The following is a 22,179-nucleotide window of genomic DNA, read 5'->3' as shown; positions in this document are numbered from 1 at the left end:
TTCTGCCCCTAAACAAGGCAGTTAACCCACTGTTCCTAGGCCGTCATTCTAAGTAAGAATTTGTTCTTAACTGACTTGCCAAGTTAAATTTAAAAAATGAATTTGGCCAACCCAATCGGAGACTCTCACAAACACAATGATGTGATCCGTTTTGCTCTAGGATGCCCACAAGACTCACAGGACTTGTCTGAAGCTCCCTGGTACCAAGTATACATGGAAGTATATATGTAGATAGATAAGTGCCTAAAATAAGGGGATAAATACAAGTATTTTCCTGACCTTTCTTTTACCTCTCAGATATGGGACAGACACTTCAGAACATAACTTATTTTTGAATTTTTGGGGACTTTCTGTTGTTCCATGTAGTGAAGCTGTTTTTTAATGTGTTTCTATTGGCTAATAGCAGTAATGCCAAATTCAATGTTTAAAAAATGGGCCTCCCGAGTGGCGCAGTGGTCTAAGGTACTGCATCGCAGAGTTGTGGCGTCACTACAGCCTGGGGTTAGATCCCTGTGTCATTGCAGGCCGTGAGTGGGAGTCCAATAGGGCGGCGCAGAATTGGCCCAGCGTTGTATGGTTAAGGTAGGGTTTGACCAGGGGGGCTTTACGTACTCTAGTGACTCCTTTTGGTGAGCCGGGCGCCTGCATGCTGACTGCGATCGTCAGTTGAACGGTGTTTCCTCCAACAGATTGGTGCAGCTGACTTCTGGGTTAAGCAAGCGAGTGTTAAGAAGCGTGATTTGGTGGGTCATGTTTCCGAGGACACATGACTCCACCTTGGCATCTCCCGAGCCAATTGTTTTACCAAATAGGTAACTATCTTCTCTATACCACCCCTACCTTTTAACAGCACAACTGATTGGCTCAAAGGCATTAAGAAGGAAAGAAATTCCACAAATTTACTTTAAACAAGGCACAATCGAAAATTTAAAATTAATTGAAAATGTATTCCAGGTGACTACCTCATGAAGCTGGTTGAGAGAATGCCAAGTGTGTGCAAAGCTATCATCAAGGCAAAGGGTTGCTACTTGAAAAATCTCAAGTATAAAATATATGTGTTGTTGATATGTTGATTTGTTTAACACTTTTTTGGTTACGACATGATTCCACATTGATGTCTTCACTACAATGTAGAAAATAGTAAAAATAAAGAAAAACCCTTGAATGAGTAGGTGTGTCCAAACTTTTGACTGGTACTATATATATATATACAGTGGGACAAAAAAGTATTTAGTCAGCCACCAATTGTGCAAGTTCTCCCACTTAAAAAGATGAGAGAGGCCTGTAAAAAAAAATGTAATCATAGGTACACTTCAACTATGACAGACAAAATGAGAAAAAAAATCGAGAAAATCACATTGTAGGATGTTTAATGAATTTATTTGCAAATTATGGTGGAAAATAAGTATTTGGTCAATAACAAAAGTTTTCTCAATACTTTGTTATATACCCTTTGTTGGCAATGACAGAGGTCAAACCTTTTCTGTAAGTCTTCACAAGGTTTCCACACACTGTTGCTGGTATTTTGGCCCATTCCTCCATGCAGATCTCCTCTAGAGCAGTGATGTTTTGGGGCTGTTGCTGGGCAACACAGACTTTCAACTCCCTCCAAATATTTTCTATGGGGTTGAGATCTGGAGACTGGCTAGGCCACTCCAGGACCTTGAAATGCTTCTTACGAAGCCACTCCTTCGTTGCTCAGGCAGTGTGTTTGGGATCATTATCATGCTGAAAGACCCAGCCACATTTCATCTTCAATGCCCTTGCTGATGGAAGGAGGTTTTCACTCAAAATCTCATGATACATGGCCCCATTCATTCTTTCCTTTATACGGATCAGTCGTCCTGGTCCCTTTGCAGAAAAACAGCCCCAAAGCATGATGTTTCCACCCCCATGCTTCACAGTAGGTATGGTGTTCTTTGGATGCAACTCAGCATTCTTTGTCCTCCAAACACGATGAGTTGAGTTTTTACCAAAAAGTTATATTTTGGTTTCATCTGACCATATGACATTCTCCCAATCTTCTTCTGAATCATCCAAATGCTCTCTAGCAAACTTCAGACGGGCCTGGACATGTACTGGCTTAAGCAGGGGGACACGTCTGGCACTGCAGGATTTGAGTCCCTGGCGGCGTAGTGTGTTACTGATGGTAGGCTTTGTTACTTTGGTCCCAGCTCTCTGCAGGTCATTCACTAGGTCACCCCGTGTGGTTCTGGGATTGTTGCTCACCGTTCTTGTGATCATTTTGACCCCACGGGGTGAGATCTTGCGTGGAGCCCCAGATCGAGGGAGATTATCAGTGGTCTTGTATGTCTTCTATTTCCTAATAAATGCTCCCACAGTTGATTTCTTCAAACCAAGCTGCTTACCTATTGCAGATTCAGTCTTCCCAGCCTGGTGCAGGTCTACAATTTTGTTTCTGGTCTTGGCCATTGTGGAGTTTGGAGTGTGACTGTTTGAGGTTGTGGACAGGTGTCTTTTATACTGATAACAAGTTCAAACAGGTGCCATTAATACAGGTAACGAGTGGAGGACAGAGGAGCCTCTTAAAGAAGAGGTTACAGGTCTGTGAGAGCCAGAAATCTTGCTTGTTTGTAGGTGACCAAATACTTATTTTCCACCATAATTTGCAAATAAGTTCATTTAAAATCCTACAATGTGATTTTATGGATTTTTTTTCTCATTTTCTCTGTCATAGTTGAAGTGTACCCATTATGAAAGTTACAGGCCTCTCTCATCATTTTAAGTGGGAGAACTTGCACAATTGGTGGCTGACTATATACTTTTTTGCCCCATTGTATATATATATATTATCATCAAGGGGTCTTAAATTTCAAATCAAATAGCTCAAGGGTCCTTGGTATAACCATCTTAAAACAATTCCAGATGTTAACTTAGAACCCCCTCCCCAGGCTTAGACAGGGCTTAGACCCTAGAGGGTTATTTAAGTACCTACTTTTATTTATTTTTTCAATTAAAATGGTCAAAATAAACTAAAATAGCTTCTTAGCAAAGAGACTTTTCTAAAGCAAGAATTGTTCTAGGATTGTCTGGGATTGGTCTGAGACTGGTGGGGAAAACTGAAAACGAGCTGTTATTGGCAAACTAATTTAACGCCTGTCGATGTCACCAGGCAGGTCATAACTCCATCCCATCAATACAGGCTGAAATTTCAGGCGGTCTTTTCAAACAGCTCTTACGCTAAAAGGGCAACATAATAATTTTCACAATTTCATAGTATTATTGCAACCTCATAGTGTGGAAATATTTATAAAACACAGGGAAATCTGTTTTTTGAACACACTGGTCCTTTAACACTAAGATATGAAGTCCGAGCCCTCAACCTCCCCTTAAGACTGTCCTTATGGAGATTAAACACTGTCACTCCAGTACAGTGAGCACAGTGACCATAAAGTGACGTAGGAACCAACTGCATTGTCTGTGAACTCTAAAAGCCTTTCCCGTGTTTCCTTGGGACACCTGATACCTTCGCTCATGCAGCCACGTTCCCATGACAAGACATTCTGACGACACGCCGGTTCCCGGAAGAGGCATTTACATTTTTAAACAGGGGTCCTTTTTATTTTAAAACAAAATTCCTACTGTCATAAAATATCACACTTTTTATTTATTTCAACTCCCCTCTCTCCACCTATCCCTCCTTTGCTAATAAACACACTCGCATTCACACACACAACAGGCACACACAGACACATACATATACAAGTGTCCAGAATGTTGCCTGTCACACACTCAAACGCTAGGACGAGATGACTAAAAGCCTCACTTTCCTCCATCAGACAGACAGACAGTGAAACCAATATGGGCCTGGAGCCCCTGGGGGGGGGGGGGGGGGGGGGGATAGAGAGAGAGAGAGAGAGAGAGAGGCCTCAGTATGAAACGAGGGGAGCGGGACAGGCCGGCAGTGAGTGAAGCTGACACACGTGGCCATCAAACATTGAAACCACATGCGGCTCTCCTCCGTCCTGGTTCTCTGGTTGTACTGCATATATTGACGCCTGTAGGGAGTGGTGGATTGTGTTGTATGTCGTAGCCCGTAGGGAGTGGTGGATTGTGTTGTATGTCGTAGCCCATAGGGAGTGGTGGATTGTGTTGTATGTCGTAGCCCGTAGGGAGTGGTGGATTGTGTTGTATGTTGTAGCCCATAGGGAGTGGTGGATTGTGTTGTATGTCGTAGTCTGTAGGGAGTGGTGGATTGAGCACAGCTCAGCTACTGCACAAACAATGGTTTCGTAGAAACTAGTGGCAGTAAAAAAGCCATTTTTCTGTATTGTGTCTTACACAGCCGATGAAGAAAGCAAGTCAGTGAATATCAGTGGAGTGGATATCCGTTGAGAAAGGCAACAATCACCCCACTGTCAGCAAGCTATTTCTTCAAAGGTAGAAAGCCACATGCTGTTAAAGTTGTACATCCTCAACATTGAACAGGAACCATTGACAAGACAGTTGAGGTTATTTTCCGACCATGAAACACTGTTTGAGGAGAGAGGCTTTGCCTTCCATTCCTATGAACAGAGAGAGAGGAAGAGATAATCAGATGTATATTCAAATCAGTAAATGTCCTAAAATATGATTGGAGTCCCCCCGAACACACACCCTTGTGGCGCTCTCCCCTGGCTATGAGAGTGTACAGTAAAGCAGCACATCGGATAGACTCTCCTGGTTTGATGTGACTTAAATTTAGGAGAAAATCTTCTCTTGGATGTGGCACATTGTGATTTGCAATTGCCAATTGCCTGCTAAAATGTGTGGTACTTCCCTTCGCTGGAGCCCATGCAGGAAATCTGAAATGTCCCCTTTTTGGATCAACGAGGATAAGAGGAAGTAGTGCAAAAGGGGGAGAAAGGGTGTAGTGGCGTTGTTGCTCACTAGGGGGAGCTCTTGGTCTCTGGCAGCCTGAACAGGGTCCCCCCTCTTATCACCTGTGTTCATCAGTCCATGCCCACTGAACACTTGGCTCTGATCATAGATCTGTGCCCACAGGCACAGATCTATGATCAGCTTACCCTGCCACATTGCTAACCTTAAAACATAGGAGGGAGAAATACAAAAATGAGCTCAGATCAGTGTCCAGGGGCAAATTTACCCCACTCCAAACACTGACCACATCATTAGCTGTTTTCCAGTACAATCCTTAGAAACACAGACCTCTGAGGACCAGGCAAGGAATACTTTTATATGACATATTTATGAGGGCTTTATAACAGAGAGAGAGAGAGAGAGAGGGAGAGAGAGAGAGAGGGGGAGAGAGAGAGAGGGGGAGAGAGAGAGAGAGGGGGGAGAGAGAGAGAGAGACCCCCATAGACTGCCAGCAATCTATCAAGTCCTTTGAAATCAGTGATAGCAAATAAAAACACACAGGAAAGGGCTGTTGTGTAAGGTGTATTGGGATGAGTCCATTTTATTCCATTAGAAGTAAAAGTACATCCAGAATAGTAACCAATGCCTGACAATATGTGATGCGTCATCAGTGTACCACTCACCACAATGGGCACTCTAAAGTTAGAACTCAGACATAGCACTCCATTCAGTCCATCCAGGCCAGTGTACATACTCTATAACATTAGCATCAATACGGCCTTGTTCTTTTTTTTCATTAGACATTAGATTAGATTAGATTGCAATAGAATTCCTACATTGATCATCTAATAATGCACTACACTTTAGATAAAGCATGTGCACTATTCCAGGCCAGAATCCACTTAAGTTACAATATATTTGTCTTGTGTATGAATCACTTTCTTTGTATGTCTTGCCTGTGAATGTGCGTTTTGGTACTGTCTGACGTCACGGACAGCTCCGGTGATGTGGGATTTTTTTCAACCAGCTTTATCAGCACGTCCTAACAAAGGAAACAACACACAAAAAGGAAAATAAGATATGTGTAACCTATGTCATACTAGGCGAGATTTGAACCGGTGAACTGTATTTGATGTTTCTCTCTTGGCCGCTAGGGGACGCGTAAGGTCTGTGGTTTACACCTTGTGTCGATAGAGGCTCAGAAATATTGCAAACAAGTATCCCTGTTTAGTGTGAGCGCAGTTTAAAAGGAGTAGGCTGTTGGCTGCATGAGGAATACTCACACTGTGGTGCGTACAAACCTCATCAGAATATACGTGATTGACGGATATCTGGCCTATTCATCTCGAATTTCCATGCATTATCCTCAAACAAATAGTCTACACATCAATCAATGACAATCATCTAATTATTAATTACTGTGTTCCGTTTTCCTACAAAACAAGAAATGGTGCGTTGTGGTTTTGTTAAAAACAATAAAACCCCAACTTCCTCCCCTCTTTCAAATGTATCTTCCTCGTTAAGTATTCAGCTCGAACCAGAAACTAGGCGGGGAGCGTCACATCACATAGAGCGCTGTCCACTGTTAACAGACGTCCCAAACGTCCAATGAGGAGTGAGCTCTGCTGGTGCCCGAAGATCCCGTTGGCTGGTAGAGTAGGTGCGCTGCGGAAAAAGCGAATAGTTGAGTGAACAGCATTCAGTTGTCGGAGAGGAGACCGCAGCAGTGTGTGCGCTATAGGGAGCAGATATCACTGAGAGAGAGAGAGAGAAAGTCAGTGGCTGTTTGAGAATAGGCATAATTAGAAAAAGCTCATGACAAAATCCATCGATTACGTGCATAGTACGGATTATGATGTTTTAAAATTGATATATGCATTTAGAGGAATCTCCTCATCACTTAAATAGCACTCCACATCATTGGAATGTGCACTGCTGCCATAAACGGACGCATCTGAAGTAGCCCAGAGCTTGTTGATTTGGCAGTGAAGACAGGCTTTTGGGTGTAATCAGACCTGCATTAACCATCACAAACAAGATGGTCCACGGTTGACGGGACTACTAAAAGACACGTTTTTTCCTCCCAAAGCCTTATACATTTTGGGGACTTTCCTTGGACTAATGGTGATGGGAATTGACGCGTTAAATAAACAAGGATAAGATTTTTTCCAAAGTACACTTGTTCTTTGGCGATGATTGTGCTATTCCTTCTTCTGTGTATTACGAATGGAGTGGTCTCGCAGATACGCTACTCTGTGCCGGAGGAGGCGGATCACGGCACCTTCGTGGGGAATATCGCCGAGGACCTTGGACTGGACATGACCAAAATCGCCTCGCGGCGCTTCCAGGTGGTGCCTAGCTCGCGGACGCCGTACCTGGAAGTGAACATGGAGAACGGGATTCTGTTCGTCAACGAAAGAATTGACCGGGAGCAGATCTGTAAGCAGAGTGCCAGCTGCCTATTACACCTTGAAGTGTTTCTGGAGAACCCACTCGAGCTGTTCCGCGTGGAGATAGAGGTCGTGGATATAAATGACAATCCGCCCAGCTTCCCCGAGACCGACATCACCGTGGAGATTTCAGAGAGCGCTACCCCCGGTACCCGGTTCCCTCTTGAGAGTGCATTCGATCCGGACGTGGGCTCCAATGCGCTGCGCACATACGACATCACCACCAATAACTACTTCTACCTGGATGTGCAGACGCAGACCGACGGGAACAAATTCGCAGAGCTGGTGCTGGAGAAGCCGCTGGACAGGGAGCAGCAGGCGGCCCACAGGTACGTGCTAACTGCGGTGGACGGGGGGCAGCCTCCACGGACAGGCACTGCTCTGCTGGTGGTCAAAGTGCTGGATTCTAACGACAACGTGCCCGTGTTTGACCAGCCGGTGTATTCGGTGAGCCTTCAGGAGAACGCACCGGTGGGGACCCTCGTTATCCAACTGAACGCCACCGACTTGGACGAGGGGCAGAACGGGGAGATAGTGTATTCATTCAGCAACCACATATCCAGCCGCGTCAAGGATCTGTTCGCCATAGATGCGCGCACTGGACGCATCGAGGTGTGCGGCGAGGTGGATTTTGAGGAGAGCAGTTTATATCAAATATTCGTTCAGGCGAAAGATCTTGGACCCAATGCCGTAGCTGCACACTGTAAAGTTCTGGTGAAAGTGACAGACGTAAATGATAATGCTCCTGAGATCACCTTTAGCACCGTGACTGAGTCGGTGAGCGAGAGGGCAGCCCCAGGAACCGTTATAGCCCTGCTGAGCGTGACGGACAAAGATGCCGAGGAAAACGGAAAGATTCATGTTGAAATCCTCGGCGATGTCCCGTTCAAACTCAAACCCTCCTTCAGGAACTATTTCACCATTGTAACAGACGGACCTCTAAATAGGGAGAATGCTGACTCTTATTCAGTGACTGTAGTTGCCAAGGATACAGGGACCCCTTCCCTCGCAACCAGTAAATCAATCAAAGTGCAAGTCTCGGATGAAAATGACAATGCGCCAACGTTTACGCAGCCCATATATGATGTGTATGTGACTGAAAACAATGTGCCAGGTGCTTATATCCACGCTGTGACCGCTCTGGACCCAGACGTTGGACAGAACGCTCTAATTAGTTACTCCATAATGGATTGTGATATTCAGGGTATGTCTGTGAAAACATATGTGTCAATCAATGAGGAAACGGGCTACCTTTACGCACTCAGATCATTCGATTACGAGCAGCTTAAAGACTTCACTTTCATGGTTAAGGCGAAAGATGCAGGTAGCCCCGAGCTTTCCTCGAACGCCACGGTCAAAGTGATCATCGTAGACCAGAATGACAACCCTCCCTCAGTCATTGCTCCTCTGGGTAAAAATGGCACTGCGAGAGAGCCACTGCCCCGCTCCGCAGAGCCTGGCTACCTGGTGACCCGTATCGTCGCCATGGACGCAGATGACGGCGAGAACGCACGGCTCTCCTACAGCATCCAGAGGGGAAACGAGAACGGCATGTTCCGTATGGACTGGAGGACAGGAGAGCTGCGCACTGCCCGGCGCGTCTCAACCAAGCGGGACCCCAACCAGATGTATGACCTGTTGATAGAGGTGAGGGACCACGGCCAGCCACCCCTCTCCTCCACCGCCAGTGTGTTCGTGGTGCTGGTGGACAGCGTGGTGGAGGACCACCGGGAGAGGGGCACCGCCAAGTCCAAGGAGACCACTCTGGACCTCACCCTCATCCTCATCATCGCCCTGGGCTCTGTCTCCTTCATCTTCCTCCTGGCTATGATCGTGCTGGCAGTGCGCTGCCAGAAGGACAAAAAGCTAAATATCTACACGTGCCTCACCAGTGATTGTTGCCTCGGGTGCGCCACATGCTGCAGCAGGCATGCGCGAGCCCGCAAGAAAAAGCTCAGCAAGTCTGATATCATGCTGGTGCAGAGCGCCAACGTCACCGGGGCCGGTACAGCTCAGGTGCCAGTGGAAGAGTCCGGGAGCTTCGGCTCTCACCACCAAAACCAGAACTATTGCTACCAGGTATGTCTGACTCCGGAGTCTGCCAAAACCGACCTCATGTTCCTAAAGCCGTGTAGCCCATCTAGGAGCACAGACACCGAACACAACCCGTGCGGGGCCATAGTGACAGGGTACACTGACCAGCAACCTGACATCATATCAAACGGCAGCATTTTATCAAGCGAGGTAAGAGTCCTCTCATACCTTCGAACCCCCAAAACCCACAGCATGTAATTGCTATCAGTATATTGCATATAGATTGAGATAACCGCAAACATATGCTTGTTTAAAAACATTCTCACTGCTGCTATTAGTAGGTAGATCAAATGTAATAAAAAATATGATACATTACGCATTGCCAGGGAATTTATTTAATTAAGCATCCCTAAAAATGACGATAACTTCCTGTATGTTGCATCACCCCCTTGTTTAAACAGAGTCCTCTACAAATATGTTTGTTATTTTCCATAATACATAATCCTGCATATCCTGCCATTAATTTCCGGATCGGCAATTCAACCGAACATGATTGCTAGTTGCTGACATGTTGCGGTTGGCAGTCCTGCGGGAGATAGATTATCAATGCAATAGTAATGATTGCATGTTTATGTTCTGCTCAGAAGTGATTTTGAAGTAGGCTGGGTTTGGAATAAGATAAGCATAAATGAGGCTAATATATGGGTGCCTTGAAGGCTGGTGTGTGTGTGTGTTTCTGTTGTCTGCGCAATGACCATGTCCCCTGTGAGAACACACACATTACGCACACCAGTCACGATCGTGCTGAGTCGCACTAAAACAAAGATCCGTCTATAGTTGCGCCAGCCTGAATAGGTGCACCACTTAATTTTCTCCCTGGCAGTAGGTATATCTATCTGTGCTCTCGGGTAGGAGGCCTAAAACGGCACCTCTCAAAATATAGGCCTAGATGAGAACATCACTTCAAATCTAACATCAAATATCAATAAGATATAATATATTCCTCTCTCATTCCGAGGGGTTGGGCTAAATGCGGAAGACGCATTTCAGTTGAATACATTCTGTTGAACAATTGACTAGGTATCCCCCTTTCCCTTTACCAGGTGTAATTGTTGTTACTTTGTGTTCTCATGAACATCCTGTTTTGATGATCAAATACCACCACGCCCCAAATACAGGAATGTCCCGCCTATCTCTTTCAGACCAAACATCAGCGAGCGGAACTCAGTTACCTGGTGGACAGACCTCGGCGTGTGAACAGGTAAGGAGCACTAGCACGCATGCCTGGTGCCCTGCGAGTGATGTGATTGAGAGTGTTGTTTAGAGTGGCCATTCAATGCCAGAGGGGAGGGACTCTACCAAACACAAAAGCATGCCACCAAGACTCAATACCTAGGAATGGTTTCCATTCTGGCGCTGTCCACCTGGCAATACACTCCCAACAAGTATGATGATAATGAAGTGCAGGATAATGAATTATGATGACGATGAAGATTGTGATATTGACATTGCGCTATTTTTGACAACTTTTTATTTGTATTATTTTTTACATACGTTTCAAAATAAATGAGGCCTACCACTATCTTCAATTACACTTCAATGTTCTTTCTTCTTCCCCTATTCTGTGCCCAGTTCGGCTTTCCAAGAAGCGGATCTCGTTAGCTCGAAAGACAGTGGTCACGGTGACAGCGAACAGGGCGACAGTGACCATGACGCCACCAATCGAGGTCACTCTACCGGTAAGTTCATCCACCACCGTCCCCTTGTTAGTTCTTGGCTGGTTGTGCGGCTTGTTGCTCTTTCGTCATCCAGCTCCCGGGGCTGCCGTTTCTCTGTTAACACCACTGCTCTCTTCCCATTGTGGTGCTGAAATGTAAGCGACTCATTATGAGCTGCGCGAATATCGGCTGCTTTCAGAGTTCCAGACTAGTCGTGTCATACTCATTCTCCCCATCTCAGATATTGAAAATGTGCCTAGGATTTCTGAAATATTGCCTATAGTGTTTTTCTAACTCTTCTGGTTTAGATAACTATAATAGTGGGCTGTTTTTTTGTACATTTTAGTCGTCCTGTGAACGTGAATTCGCTCTCCTGGCTGTAGCTCAATCTCGTTAATGTTTTGAGATAATGACGTGCTGCTGAATTTAAGCCTGTTGTTAGTAAAAATGCAAGGTCGTTAATGAGGGTGGGCCCGCTGCTAGGGACCACATGACGGAAACGTGACGGAATTCATAACGAGGACCGGTTGGCTTGTCATTGAGCGGTGCGGTGTGGTGTGGGAACGGGACCAAATAAGTTGCGGGCGCAGACAAACAAACGATTCATTAATTGACTGCGCTAGGTGCTGCCGCCCGCCCTAGGCCCCTACCACCGCACTGACCCGCATTCCTGATTGCCCGTCAGCTTTTATCTGCTCTACCTAAAGGATCACATACCGGGTTTTTACAATTGGTCTTCTCAGCTATGAATTCCGTTATCTCTTCATTAATCCGTGGGATTGCTTTGGTCCAGCCGCGCGCGCGTGTGTGTGTGTCAATGCCTATGGTTTTTTGGATAGCAACATGGTCAGCCCAGAGGGTGAACCCACATCATGCGAAACGAGCCATGTCTAGAAATAATAACGGCACTATTGTAAGCCTGTGGATATACACAGACGTTTTTAAGGAAGCATCCTGTTTAATTGAGCCTACTCTTCTTTTAAAGCTGTATCTGGTTAGCTTGGACTTCTCTACAAAGTCACTTCTCAGATTGAACACCTTTTGATGTTCAACCAAAAGGCATTTGTTTAGGTGGTTGATGTCTACATACGTTTTAGCCATATTAGACGCTACAGGCTAGTATTAGCTTCTTCGATACAGAGACTACAGGAGCTATACTTCCTTATTCATAGAACCCTTCTTTACTTAATGTTGGGCTTGACCAGACTCCCAATGCTAAGTGTTGACTCCATGGCGTGCTACCGAGTGGACATTGCTGTCTTTGCTTTTGACTTTGAGTATCCTTGTATGGCAATAGGCTACTGTTGCTTTGTTATGGAATTATCGCAGAGCTTAATGTCTTTAAAGAGATTAATTGCTGTGCATTTAGTCTTTGTTTGATTAGGATAATTGATAGCGTGGCTTAGCATCGTCTGCTTGCACAACACTTGGAAATCACCCGCTTGTTTGATAAGTGATAATCGAGTTTGCCGACATGTCAAAACCTCATGGTTTTTCTTAATTACATGTTTATTTTCCATGGAACATTCCCAAATTTAATGAGGACAGGGTGAACCATAGGGCAACTGTAGCACTGTGATTGTCATTGAAAATGGTGATCATTTAGGTGAATAAAGGTTTGTTGATATGGACTAAGTGGAGTACTATTCTGGTCTCAGAGATGACATAGCCTATCTTATATAGACTGTTATTATGGATACATTGTCACCATACTGTTTTGGAACTTTGGAATTGGCATTCCTTCCCACCTCACTATCCCCCTCTCCATCTTTCCCCCTCCCCATTCCCCCAGTTGCCGTGGCGAATTCCTCCTTAGGCCTGCGGTTCACGTTATCGCTGTGGTAACAGCTCGCTGATCAGTAATTCATTTTCAGACCTCTGCATACCAATTACCAAATGAAGGTTATTATCAAGACTGCTGTTTGCCCTGCTCGAGAGCCATGCACAATCAGAAGATACAGACATACACAATAAAGTAGGGGTCAGTGCATTTACAGACAGTCTCTCTCCCTTGAACAATCTTAATTTCTCTCTCTCTCTCTCTCTCTCTCTCTCTCTCTCTCTCTCTCTCTCTCTCTCTCTCTCTCTCTCTCTCTCTCTCTCTCTCTCTCTCTCGCTCTCTCCCTCTCTGAGTAAGGGAGAGACGTGTTGACACAGTGCTTTCAGTGCATATTAAAGTCAGACTGATGTACTATATAGCCTTCGACTGGGGCTGTAATTCTTTTCTCATGTTTGATCGGTAAAATCGTTAAAGTACTACGGCCCAGAAATAATGTGGATATTCATTCACATCTTTTAATAAACCTTCAGCTTTATGAGGACAGGTCAATTCGATACACAGCAGTGTTTTTCCTTTCCTAGTTTCTTTCTTCTGAAGATACACCTAATGTGCCTCAGGGAACATCTAATTTCCGAAAATGTCAAGAAATATCAAAAAGTCTTGATCTGGCTTTGTAGCGGAGACGTTTCCCCCGGAGTGTGTGTGTGTGTGTGTGTGCCTTATCACTTCTCCAGACTCTAAATGCCAGGGCACGGGCCCTATTTAAAATGCTAAAGAAATTCATATTCAAAAGCCTCAACGTGTGATTGTTGGATATGGAAATATGTTCAGTATCCAGGGTCAGAGGTTATTGTTACATTGCTTTGGTGAATATCTAAAGAAGTGCAGGTATCACTTGTTGAAATGAGGGGTAAATGTATGGTAGAAAACGCGGCCACACTATTTGGAGAGTCTGGATAGTCCATCTATAGATTCTCTACAGGTTATCATACTAACAACAAACTATCTGTTGATAAGCAACTGCCGGCTAAGGTTAGGAATAGGGTTAGGTTTAGAATAAGGGTTATGGTTACGTTTAGGGTTAGGGTTAGGATAAGGGTTAAGGTCAGGGTTAGTAGATAGTTATTTGAAGTGTTACTGATAGTCTGTAGAGCATCTACAGATGGACTGTCCAGATAAAGTGTCACCGAAGCCACTTATTGATCTATTGCCTATAGAGTCTCTATTAGTAGATACATAATGCCATAGAACAAACGTAACTTTCTGTGCTGACACTCAACGTGATGGTTTATATATGGATGTTTGTTAATATTTAATAACAAACTCTCTCGTTAGGAACCTCGGCGGTTTCCCCAAGAGGTTAACGACGCCCGAGCCAAATTAATCCTCTTTGTAACAGCAAATTCTCCCTATGCTGACCCGTGGAAACGCACGCACGCACACACACGCGAACAGACACACACACACACACACACACACACACACACACACACACACACACACACACACACACACACACACACACACACACACACACACACACACACACACACACACACACACACACACACACACACACACACACACACACAGCAGTCTGAAGCCTAATCAGTCTATATCATAGGATTAACTGAGGATACTGTTGGTGAGCAGTTTGGGTTTTACTCTGACACACACAACAAAGGACTTACAGTATGTTTGACTTAAAAACGTAGACTAAACCATGGACTACGACTGATACAGATTAAGTTTGGAAAAACCCTGGTTTTGCTTAATCCCAAAATATCTATCCGAATTGAATCATACATTGATTTGATTCGTTATTCACGGGCTCACATTCATGAAGAATAACCTCAGAATGAACTTCCCCTTTGACAGAATGCTGATGAACTCGGGTTTATTTCAACAGTTGTTGATCTTGCAATCATTCAATGGATGTAATTGCATGGCCAGTTTGAAAGGATGTGAATAACCAAGGTAATCCAATCATTTTGAGCCCGTGGTTTCCATGATCCAATACCTTGGTCACAATAAGCTCTGAGAGTGTAGTAGTGTGGTGTTAATGGTTATAAACACGTCTCTCACTCAGCGGGAACAGGCAGAGCTGCTGAGAGATCACAGAGAAAGAGAGAGAGAGAGAGAGAGAGAGAGAGAGAGAGAGACGACCACAGAGGGACATGAAAACACTAACCCTTTACTGACCTCTCAACCTCCAACCTCAGCCAATGATTCAATGAATTTAGCCTGTTTCTCTATCTCCAAATGGCAATTAAAACAAATACAAAATACAACACACATCGTACATAATACATGAATACGCGTCCCTCTTAGGACTTGAAGTATGGTGTATTGCATGTACAACTTTACTGTGTATGTTAGAAGCCCTGGTTGGTTTTTCCCAAAGGGCTGTTTTTGCTTGACTCTCTCTAGTGTGTCGGTAGAAAGACGGGGGTAGAAAGACCTTCTGACCTTTCCCTGTGCATGCTGGGCTTCCTAGGGTGTTTTTTCTGTGCAGCGAGGCTGAGAGTTTATCTCTCACCACGTGCACTGCTGTTTCATTAGACGGGGGGCTGGCTTTGATCTCATATGGTGAAGGAGAGAACCATGTGACGAGGAATAAGAGATCTGAGTCTACACCCGCATGCGCGCACACACACAGCAGCTTGTGTTTCTGTGTGTGTGTGTGTGTGCTTGTTTCTCCTGCTTCCTTTTTTACCTTGTTTGAATATGAATGTGACCCCTTTATGACCCCTATCTCTCCATTCTCCCTCCTTCCCCCCTCTTCGTCTCTCCTCCCTCACTTCCCAGGCGCTGATCTCTTCTCTAACTGCACAGAGGAGTGCAAGGCTCTGGGCCACTCCGACCGCTGCTGGATGCCCTCCTTCGTGCCCTCCGACGGGCGCCAGGCGGCAGACTACCGCAGCAACCTGCACGTGCCAGGCATGGACTCCGTGCCCGACACTGAGGTATTTGAAAGCCAAGATCAAACGGGCGATAAGTCATTCTCCACCTTTGGCAAAGAGACGCCCCTCAGCCACCTCTACCAAAACCACCACAAAAACCACCTCCACTTCAGCCACCACCATGCCACCCACGCCAACCAAGCCGCGCTAGAGAGGAAAGAGTTTGAGGCGCTTCTGTCTAGCACGCGAGCGCCTTACAAACCCGCCTATTTGAGTGAGTATCCGATTTGCACGGCAGCTCTGTAGCTAACCCGCCCTGCTCCACTCTCTCAACCAGCCGACCCTGATCTGACCATTGACTTGAACAATACAAAATCAACAAAAAAAATACCAATTCGCATTGTTCCCCCATTGGCTCAAAGTGCTATGAAATTCTTTCAAGTCCACTGACCCATCTAATTCACCCCCCCCCCCCCCCCCACCCCGTTGTCAGACTTGAACTAATTCGCTCTCTTCCTCTTTCACACATCCTCATTATCACTCTCTCTATCTGTGGCGATCTCATCCTCCGACACAGTCTTCCATATCAATGTCACTCCCTCCTTCCACCACCAGCAGCCCCATCTATGTGCCTTTCTGAAATAAATGTGCCATGATCAATTCGAGTACAGTTTGGGATCCATAAGAGAGCTGTGACATCGCTGAGACGTTGACGTGGTGTACAGCTCTGTCTCATTATGGGGAGATGGATGTGTTCGCGTACAAGCTGCTTCCCTCGTTCAGAAAGGGAATGGGGGGAAAAAAGGAGTGTTTTTTAATCTGTTTAAAAGAATAGAGGCTAAGAGATTACCCTCTCGTTCGTATTCATCTGATGGTTTTACTCTAGCTCCTAGGATTAAAACCGTTTTAGATAATTGAGGAAAGCAGATGGAAGAAGAGGCATATTTCCATAAGGAATTTCGGTTTCGAAACTCCCTTTTGAAAGGGCAGAAAGAGAAGCATACTCATCACTGCAATTTGGTGATAATGCTTAATTATAATTTTGTCAAGCGCCGCCTTAAGTGTTCCCCGTTTCTTTCATCTCTCGACACAGCACGCTCAAAATGTTGAAACTGCTGGAGTCACGCTGTCTCACCTACTACCGCAATACACAGCCGCGGCATGCGGCAAAAGGGAAAACATTTGACAGTCATACCAGCATTTATATTTGTATCAAAGCACTACCTCTGATGAATACAGATGAGGTAGAGACTCCATAAAGATAAAGATGGCACCTTCCTCTCTGTCTAAACCCCCTCCTCCTCCTCCTCCTCCTCCTCTCTGTCTCATCGACTTAACAAGGTCGTAGAGTTAATCACCACAAGACATTCCTTGTTTAGAGGATGTCTGTTAGGGGGTCTGGTAAGGGGATAACAGGTGGGCATAGGGGGGATAGTCTCGTGACACTAAGAGGCTGTGTTTTTCCCTAATCTGATAAAGTCATCCGGACACACAGAGCCCCTTGTAGCCAGAGACGGCGGCCCAGGCAGGGCCTGGGATACCGGGTCGGTCATTACCCTGATCAAACAGAGATGACATAGAGCCGCTGCTAGCTGGGGGATTGTTAAGCTGTCATGGGGTGGGGGGGTGGGGGGGGGGGGGGGGGGGGGGACTCCATTTGTTCCTATGTCGGCCATGGCCCATTTTGAGTTAAGACTCATTCTTGCTATCCTAAATAAATTGGGTGTGCAATATATTCAGAGACGCAGACCCATATTCCCACGCGTTATCCATGAGTGATTTCACTGAGCGGATTGAAATGATTCTACAAGAGAAGGAATGAAAGGGCTTCCTAGTCGTCCTCACCTTGTTTCATTGACTGTCTTTACAACACTGAGTAAATAAATGAAGGTTGCTGTAGATGCACTGTCTGTAATCCATTCTCTCTCGCAGACAAACTTGACCCCTAATCAGCATGTGTTCTCTGCTTGCAGCGAGGAAAAGGGTTTGCTAGCTCCTTTCGCGTGGACATACCAGAGACCGCATGACTTTGCGCAATCAGTCAAAACGACAAAAACTAAATAGAGCATCAAGTTCCATTTCCTTAGCTGTACCACGTCTGACTGACATTCCTCCTACGGAACACGGAACTCTGTGGACAACATTCCCTCCGGAATTCTATTGGAACACTGCCGGCCTTGGATATTACTATCTATGGGACTCTGGAGGGGTTGGAAGTGGTGGGGACGGACAGAGAGACACGGTTGGGAGACGGACAGGCAGACAGCTCTACACGAGGACCCCACCGCTCTCAGCAGGACTGAGACAGAGTTGAAAACAGAACTAATAGAGGGGGAGGAGAATGAGGGAGGAGGAGGAGGACGAGGACGGAGGACGAGGGAGGAGATGGAGGAGGACGAGGATCTCTCCTCTCTGATCTGTGTGTGCCTGTTTACAGCACTAATGTACATCTTTTAAGAAGAAGATAAAAAAAAAAGAAAAAAGAACAACAAAAAAAGACAGGAAACGGAACGTCGACGTCACTGAGCCCTTTAGATGTTTATACTCACAGCAGAAGCCAGTTGTACAGGAGATCTTTGTGCATTTTACATGCAATACCACTGTTTTAGACTTGACTGTTTTTCTATTCAGTTTGTGTGGTCAGGTGTCTTCTCCTCAGATCTACAGTACTTCAACTTTATAAGGAAAGATTGTGATTATTATTTTTTTTTAAGTTCTGCTTTTGCTTTTTTCACAACATAGTGAGTCTGGACAGTGATGGGCTTCGCCTTTGAATTCTAAGCTGTTCAGTAGTTTATATAATGTGTGAGAAGTGTTAACTGTACTCTTTTAAAAAGCTTCAACATGAATATAAATCTATATATAAATCTATCAATATATACTTTTTCTGAAGGTATGCTATCTATTCGGTGGGTTTCCTATTGTGTGTAGACAGAGGTCCATACGCTGCTTAAAGTGCTGTAGAAGGCTTGGGAGGATCTTACAGGTTGGCGGCGTTCTTACCATGAAAACAGAATGGCCTTATCTTTCACGTGAAACCAAGTTTTCATCCGGTTTGATTATTTAATTTTTTCACATTTGGATATTGAAAGTTGAAATTCATGTCTATAAATAAAAGTGGTAATAATTTAGATTGAATTCCATGGTAATTCTGTGTTATTGTAACCAAAAAAGGGTCAATTAAAAAGAACAAATCAAAAAGTGGCCAAATAATGAAAGGTGTTGTACACATGCAGTGTAAAATCTAACATACACACATACACACAGTCTTACACACAAACACACCATAATGCCAACAATAAACCGAAAAATGAGAAATGTACGGTCTGTCTCATGTGGTTGATTTTCTATGACTTGGGTATAGACATACACGTACAACATCCAATCACAGCGAAGGGAATGGCTGATATGATAACATCTACAGTAGTCCTGATGTACTTTCATCGTGTGGTCAGTGGTCGTTAGATAACTTCAATTCATATTTTACTCTGTAAAGTGTCACCCGTTTCATAGGATACGTTAAAGTTGTTTTCACATTCTCCATTTCTCTTGATTTTACACGCCCCCCTCTGGGGATGCGTTCATTCTAGTGACTGATGCACGGTGAGGACATGTTGTAATCTGCAGGAAGGAAGACTCAGAATGAAACTCCAGATGCAGTTGTACTATTTTTATTTTTTATTGTACCTTTATTTAACTAGGCAAGTCAGTTAAGAACAAATTCTAATTTTCAATGACGGCCTAGGGGGGTAACTGCCTTATTTAGGGGCAGAACGGCAGATTTGTACCTTGTCAGCTCGGGGATTCGATCCTGCAACTTTTCAATGCTCTAACCACTAGGCTACCTGCTGCACCAGGGTTCTGGAGAATCACACTTTTCAGTTGGACACAACGTTCATTGCACTTCAGTGGAGTTCTACTCTTTGACAACCACTACAGAGAAGTCATGGGAAATATGTGTTTACTATGTTTAGCAGGGGTGGTGAGAAATGTCTACTTAGGCAATACAATGATGACGTACACTACATGGCCGAACATCTCATTCCAAAATCATGGGCATTAATATGGAGTTGGTCCCCCCTTAGCTGCTATAACAGCCTCCACTCTCCTGGGAAGGCTTTCCACTAGATGTTGGAACATTGCTGCGGGGTCTTGCTTCCATTCAGCCACAGGAGGATTTGTGAGGTTGGACACTGATGTTGGGCGATTAGGCCTGGCTCGAAGTCGACATTCCAGTTCATCCCAAAGGTGTTCGATGGGGTTGAGGTCAGGGCTCTGTGCAGGCCAGTCAAGTTCTTCCACACCAATCTCAACCAACCATTTCTGTAAGGTCCTCGCTTTGTGCACGGGGGTATTGACATGCTGAAACAGGAAAGGGCCTTCCCCAAACTGTTGCCACAAAGTTGGAAGCACTAATCATCTAGAATATCATTGTATGCTGTAGCGTTAAGATTTCCCTCCACTGGAACAAAGGGGCCTTAGTTGGCACTATGCATTGAAGCAGGTAGCGTTCTTCTGGCATCCGTCAAACCCAGATTCATCTGTCTGACTGCCAGATGGTGAAGCATCATTCATCACTTCAGGGAACGCTTTTCCACTGCTCCAGAGTCCAATGGCAGCGAGCTTTACACCACACAAGCCGACACTTGGCGTTGCGCATGGTGATCTTAGGCTTGTATGCGGCTGTTCGACCATGGAAACCCATTTCATTAAACTCCCGACAAACAGTCATTGTGCTGACATTCCTTCCAGAGGCAGTTTGGAAGTGGATAGTGAGTGTTGCAACTGAGAACAGGCGATTTTTACACGCTATGCTCTTCAGCACTCGGCAGTCCTGTTCTGTGAGCCTGTGTGGCCTACCACTTCACAGAGCGCAGAGAAGCACGAGATTGAACTTCACTCAACATTCTAGATTTCCCTCCCTTAGTTAATTAACACTATCAACATTGCCCTTTACTTTGGACTTTTTGATTAGTCAAGTTATAGATCATTTGTAGTCAGCAATGCGGGAGTGATTGCTTCCTACAAGAGCACAAAATGTGTGCATTTCTAGACATCTTTGGAAAGTGAGTCAGGTAAAGAACTTTTTTTTTGTCTTAAAGGGACAGTGTTGTATTTTGAGACAGGCTTGAATAAGCTAAGTAGCCAATAGGCAGAGGGTAGCATAATTTGTCTGATTTTCTTTAAGTATGGGAATAATGATGCGTTTTGTTTTGTAAAGTGGTTTCTTGCATCAAACAACACAACAACATTTTCAGTCACCTCCTTGTCTGAAGGACAAGTGGATAAACAGGTTCATGTCAAGCCCAGCATAGTTTTTTTTTTAAGTCTCAGAATGTCGGCCTACATTACATTGAACACCGCACATTGGCTGCTACTGTATTCCCATGTTAAAACGTTATGGGATGCATTTTCCTCGTTGTTTTTTCTACATTATGATCAAATAGCCACAATAACCACTGTTAAAACTAACTTAAAGCGGGTACTGCCTCAGTGTTCACAGTAAATGCGTGCCGGAAGAAGCACAGAATTTTCACAACATTCAAGTTTGCGCTCAGCAGACCCAAAATTGTCTCAGTGAAATTTTTTCTTGTTGAGGGAATTTTTTTTGCGGCCGAGCCATTGTTGTTCCTAGACGTTTCCACTTCACAATAACAGCACTTACAGTTGACCGGGGCAGCTCTAGCAGGGCAGAAATTTGATGAAGTGACTTGTTGCAAAAGTGACATTCTATGACGGTGCCACGTTGAAAGTCACTGAGCTCTTCAGTACAGGCTATTCTCCTGCCAATGTTTGTCTATGGAGATTGCATGGCTGTGTGCTCAATTCTATACACCTGTCAGCAACGGGTCTGGCTGAAATAGCTGAATCCACTAATTTGAAAGGGTGTCCACATACTTTTGGCCATGTAGTGCATTTTAACTAACAGGCTGTGGACACACGCTGCTTTCAGTCATCTGTCGGTCTGTTCTGTTTCCTCTCTTAAACCTCATCTCAAAAGTGGACATACTTTTATAATCTATTCATTTCACACGGGATAAGTACTAAAGAGGGAATGGATGTTTTAAATCATATGGTGCATGTTTAATCTTTCTGAATTGGCAGAAACGGGACATAAACAAGATGGAAAAGTCCCTACAGATGGTGATTAACCAATAGCACAGTCTAAACGAGAGACATAATTACGTGTAATCCGTTCTAATCTCACATATTTGAATATTCATTGATGTTTTTCACCAGAGATGTGTTCAAACCTGATAAACAAGAGGTATTCAAATATATATGAATCTTTGGCTCATACTTTACATCAAAAACATGCAGCTAAGGGGGAACCAACTCCATATTAACATGCACAAAATAGTGAGACAATATGTATTGGATTCATATTCATTTTATTTTTAAGTCGCAATTGGAAATCTACATTTAGAAGAGCAAACATAAAGGAAATGAGTTTCAATCGGACTTTTGACAAG

General features: G+C 44.6%; 1 protein-coding gene across 4 annotated transcripts; it reads left to right on the top strand.

Annotated features, from left to right (window-relative positions):
- Window positions 1-6,360: 6,360 nt before the first annotated feature.
- On the top strand, window positions 6,361-19,028 carry LOC110505016 (protocadherin-10-like). 4 transcript variants are annotated; one of them, XM_036970002.2, is made up of 5 exons: window positions 6,361-9,515; window positions 10,508-10,566; window positions 10,938-11,044; window positions 15,612-15,769; window positions 17,680-19,028. In XM_036970002.2, exons 1-5 carry the CDS (start codon window positions 7,014-7,016, stop codon window positions 17,731-17,733), a joined length of 2,880 nt encoding a protein of 959 aa, XP_036825897.1. In that variant the 5' UTR covers window positions 6,361-7,013; the 3' UTR covers window positions 17,734-19,028. The 4 variants fall into 4 exon arrangements, with proteins under 4 accessions (XP_036825897.1, XP_090077187.1, XP_036825898.1 ...); XM_090221061.1 differs by having other exon boundaries at window positions 6,502-9,515; window positions 15,612-15,980; XM_036970003.2 differs by having other exon boundaries at window positions 6,510-9,350.
- The last annotated feature ends 3,151 nt before the right edge of the window (window positions 19,029-22,179 follow it).

This window comes from Oncorhynchus mykiss, chromosome 25, assembly GCF_057628025.1.
Source record: "Oncorhynchus mykiss isolate SJ-2025 chromosome 25, ASM5762802v1, whole genome shotgun sequence".
Lineage (NCBI taxonomy): Eukaryota > Metazoa > Chordata > Actinopteri > Salmoniformes > Salmonidae > Oncorhynchus > Oncorhynchus mykiss.
Note: the sequence above shows the minus strand (reverse complement) of the source record. Positions and strands in the feature narration are given on the sequence as shown.

Excerpts from the sequence above, each read along its gene's own strand:
- LOC110505016 (XM_090221061.1), top strand. The coding sequence starts at position 7,014 with ATGATTGTGCTATTCCTTCTTCTGTGTATTACGAATGGAGTGGTCTCG. Across the intron at positions 9,516-10,507 it reads GCAGCATTTTATCAAGCGAG|ACCAAACATCAGCGAGCGGA; the intron begins GTAAGAGTCCTC and ends TATCTCTTTCAG. Across the intron at positions 11,045-15,611 it reads CAATCGAGGTCACTCTACCG|GCGCTGATCTCTTCTCTAAC; the intron begins GTAAGTTCATCC and ends CTCACTTCCCAG.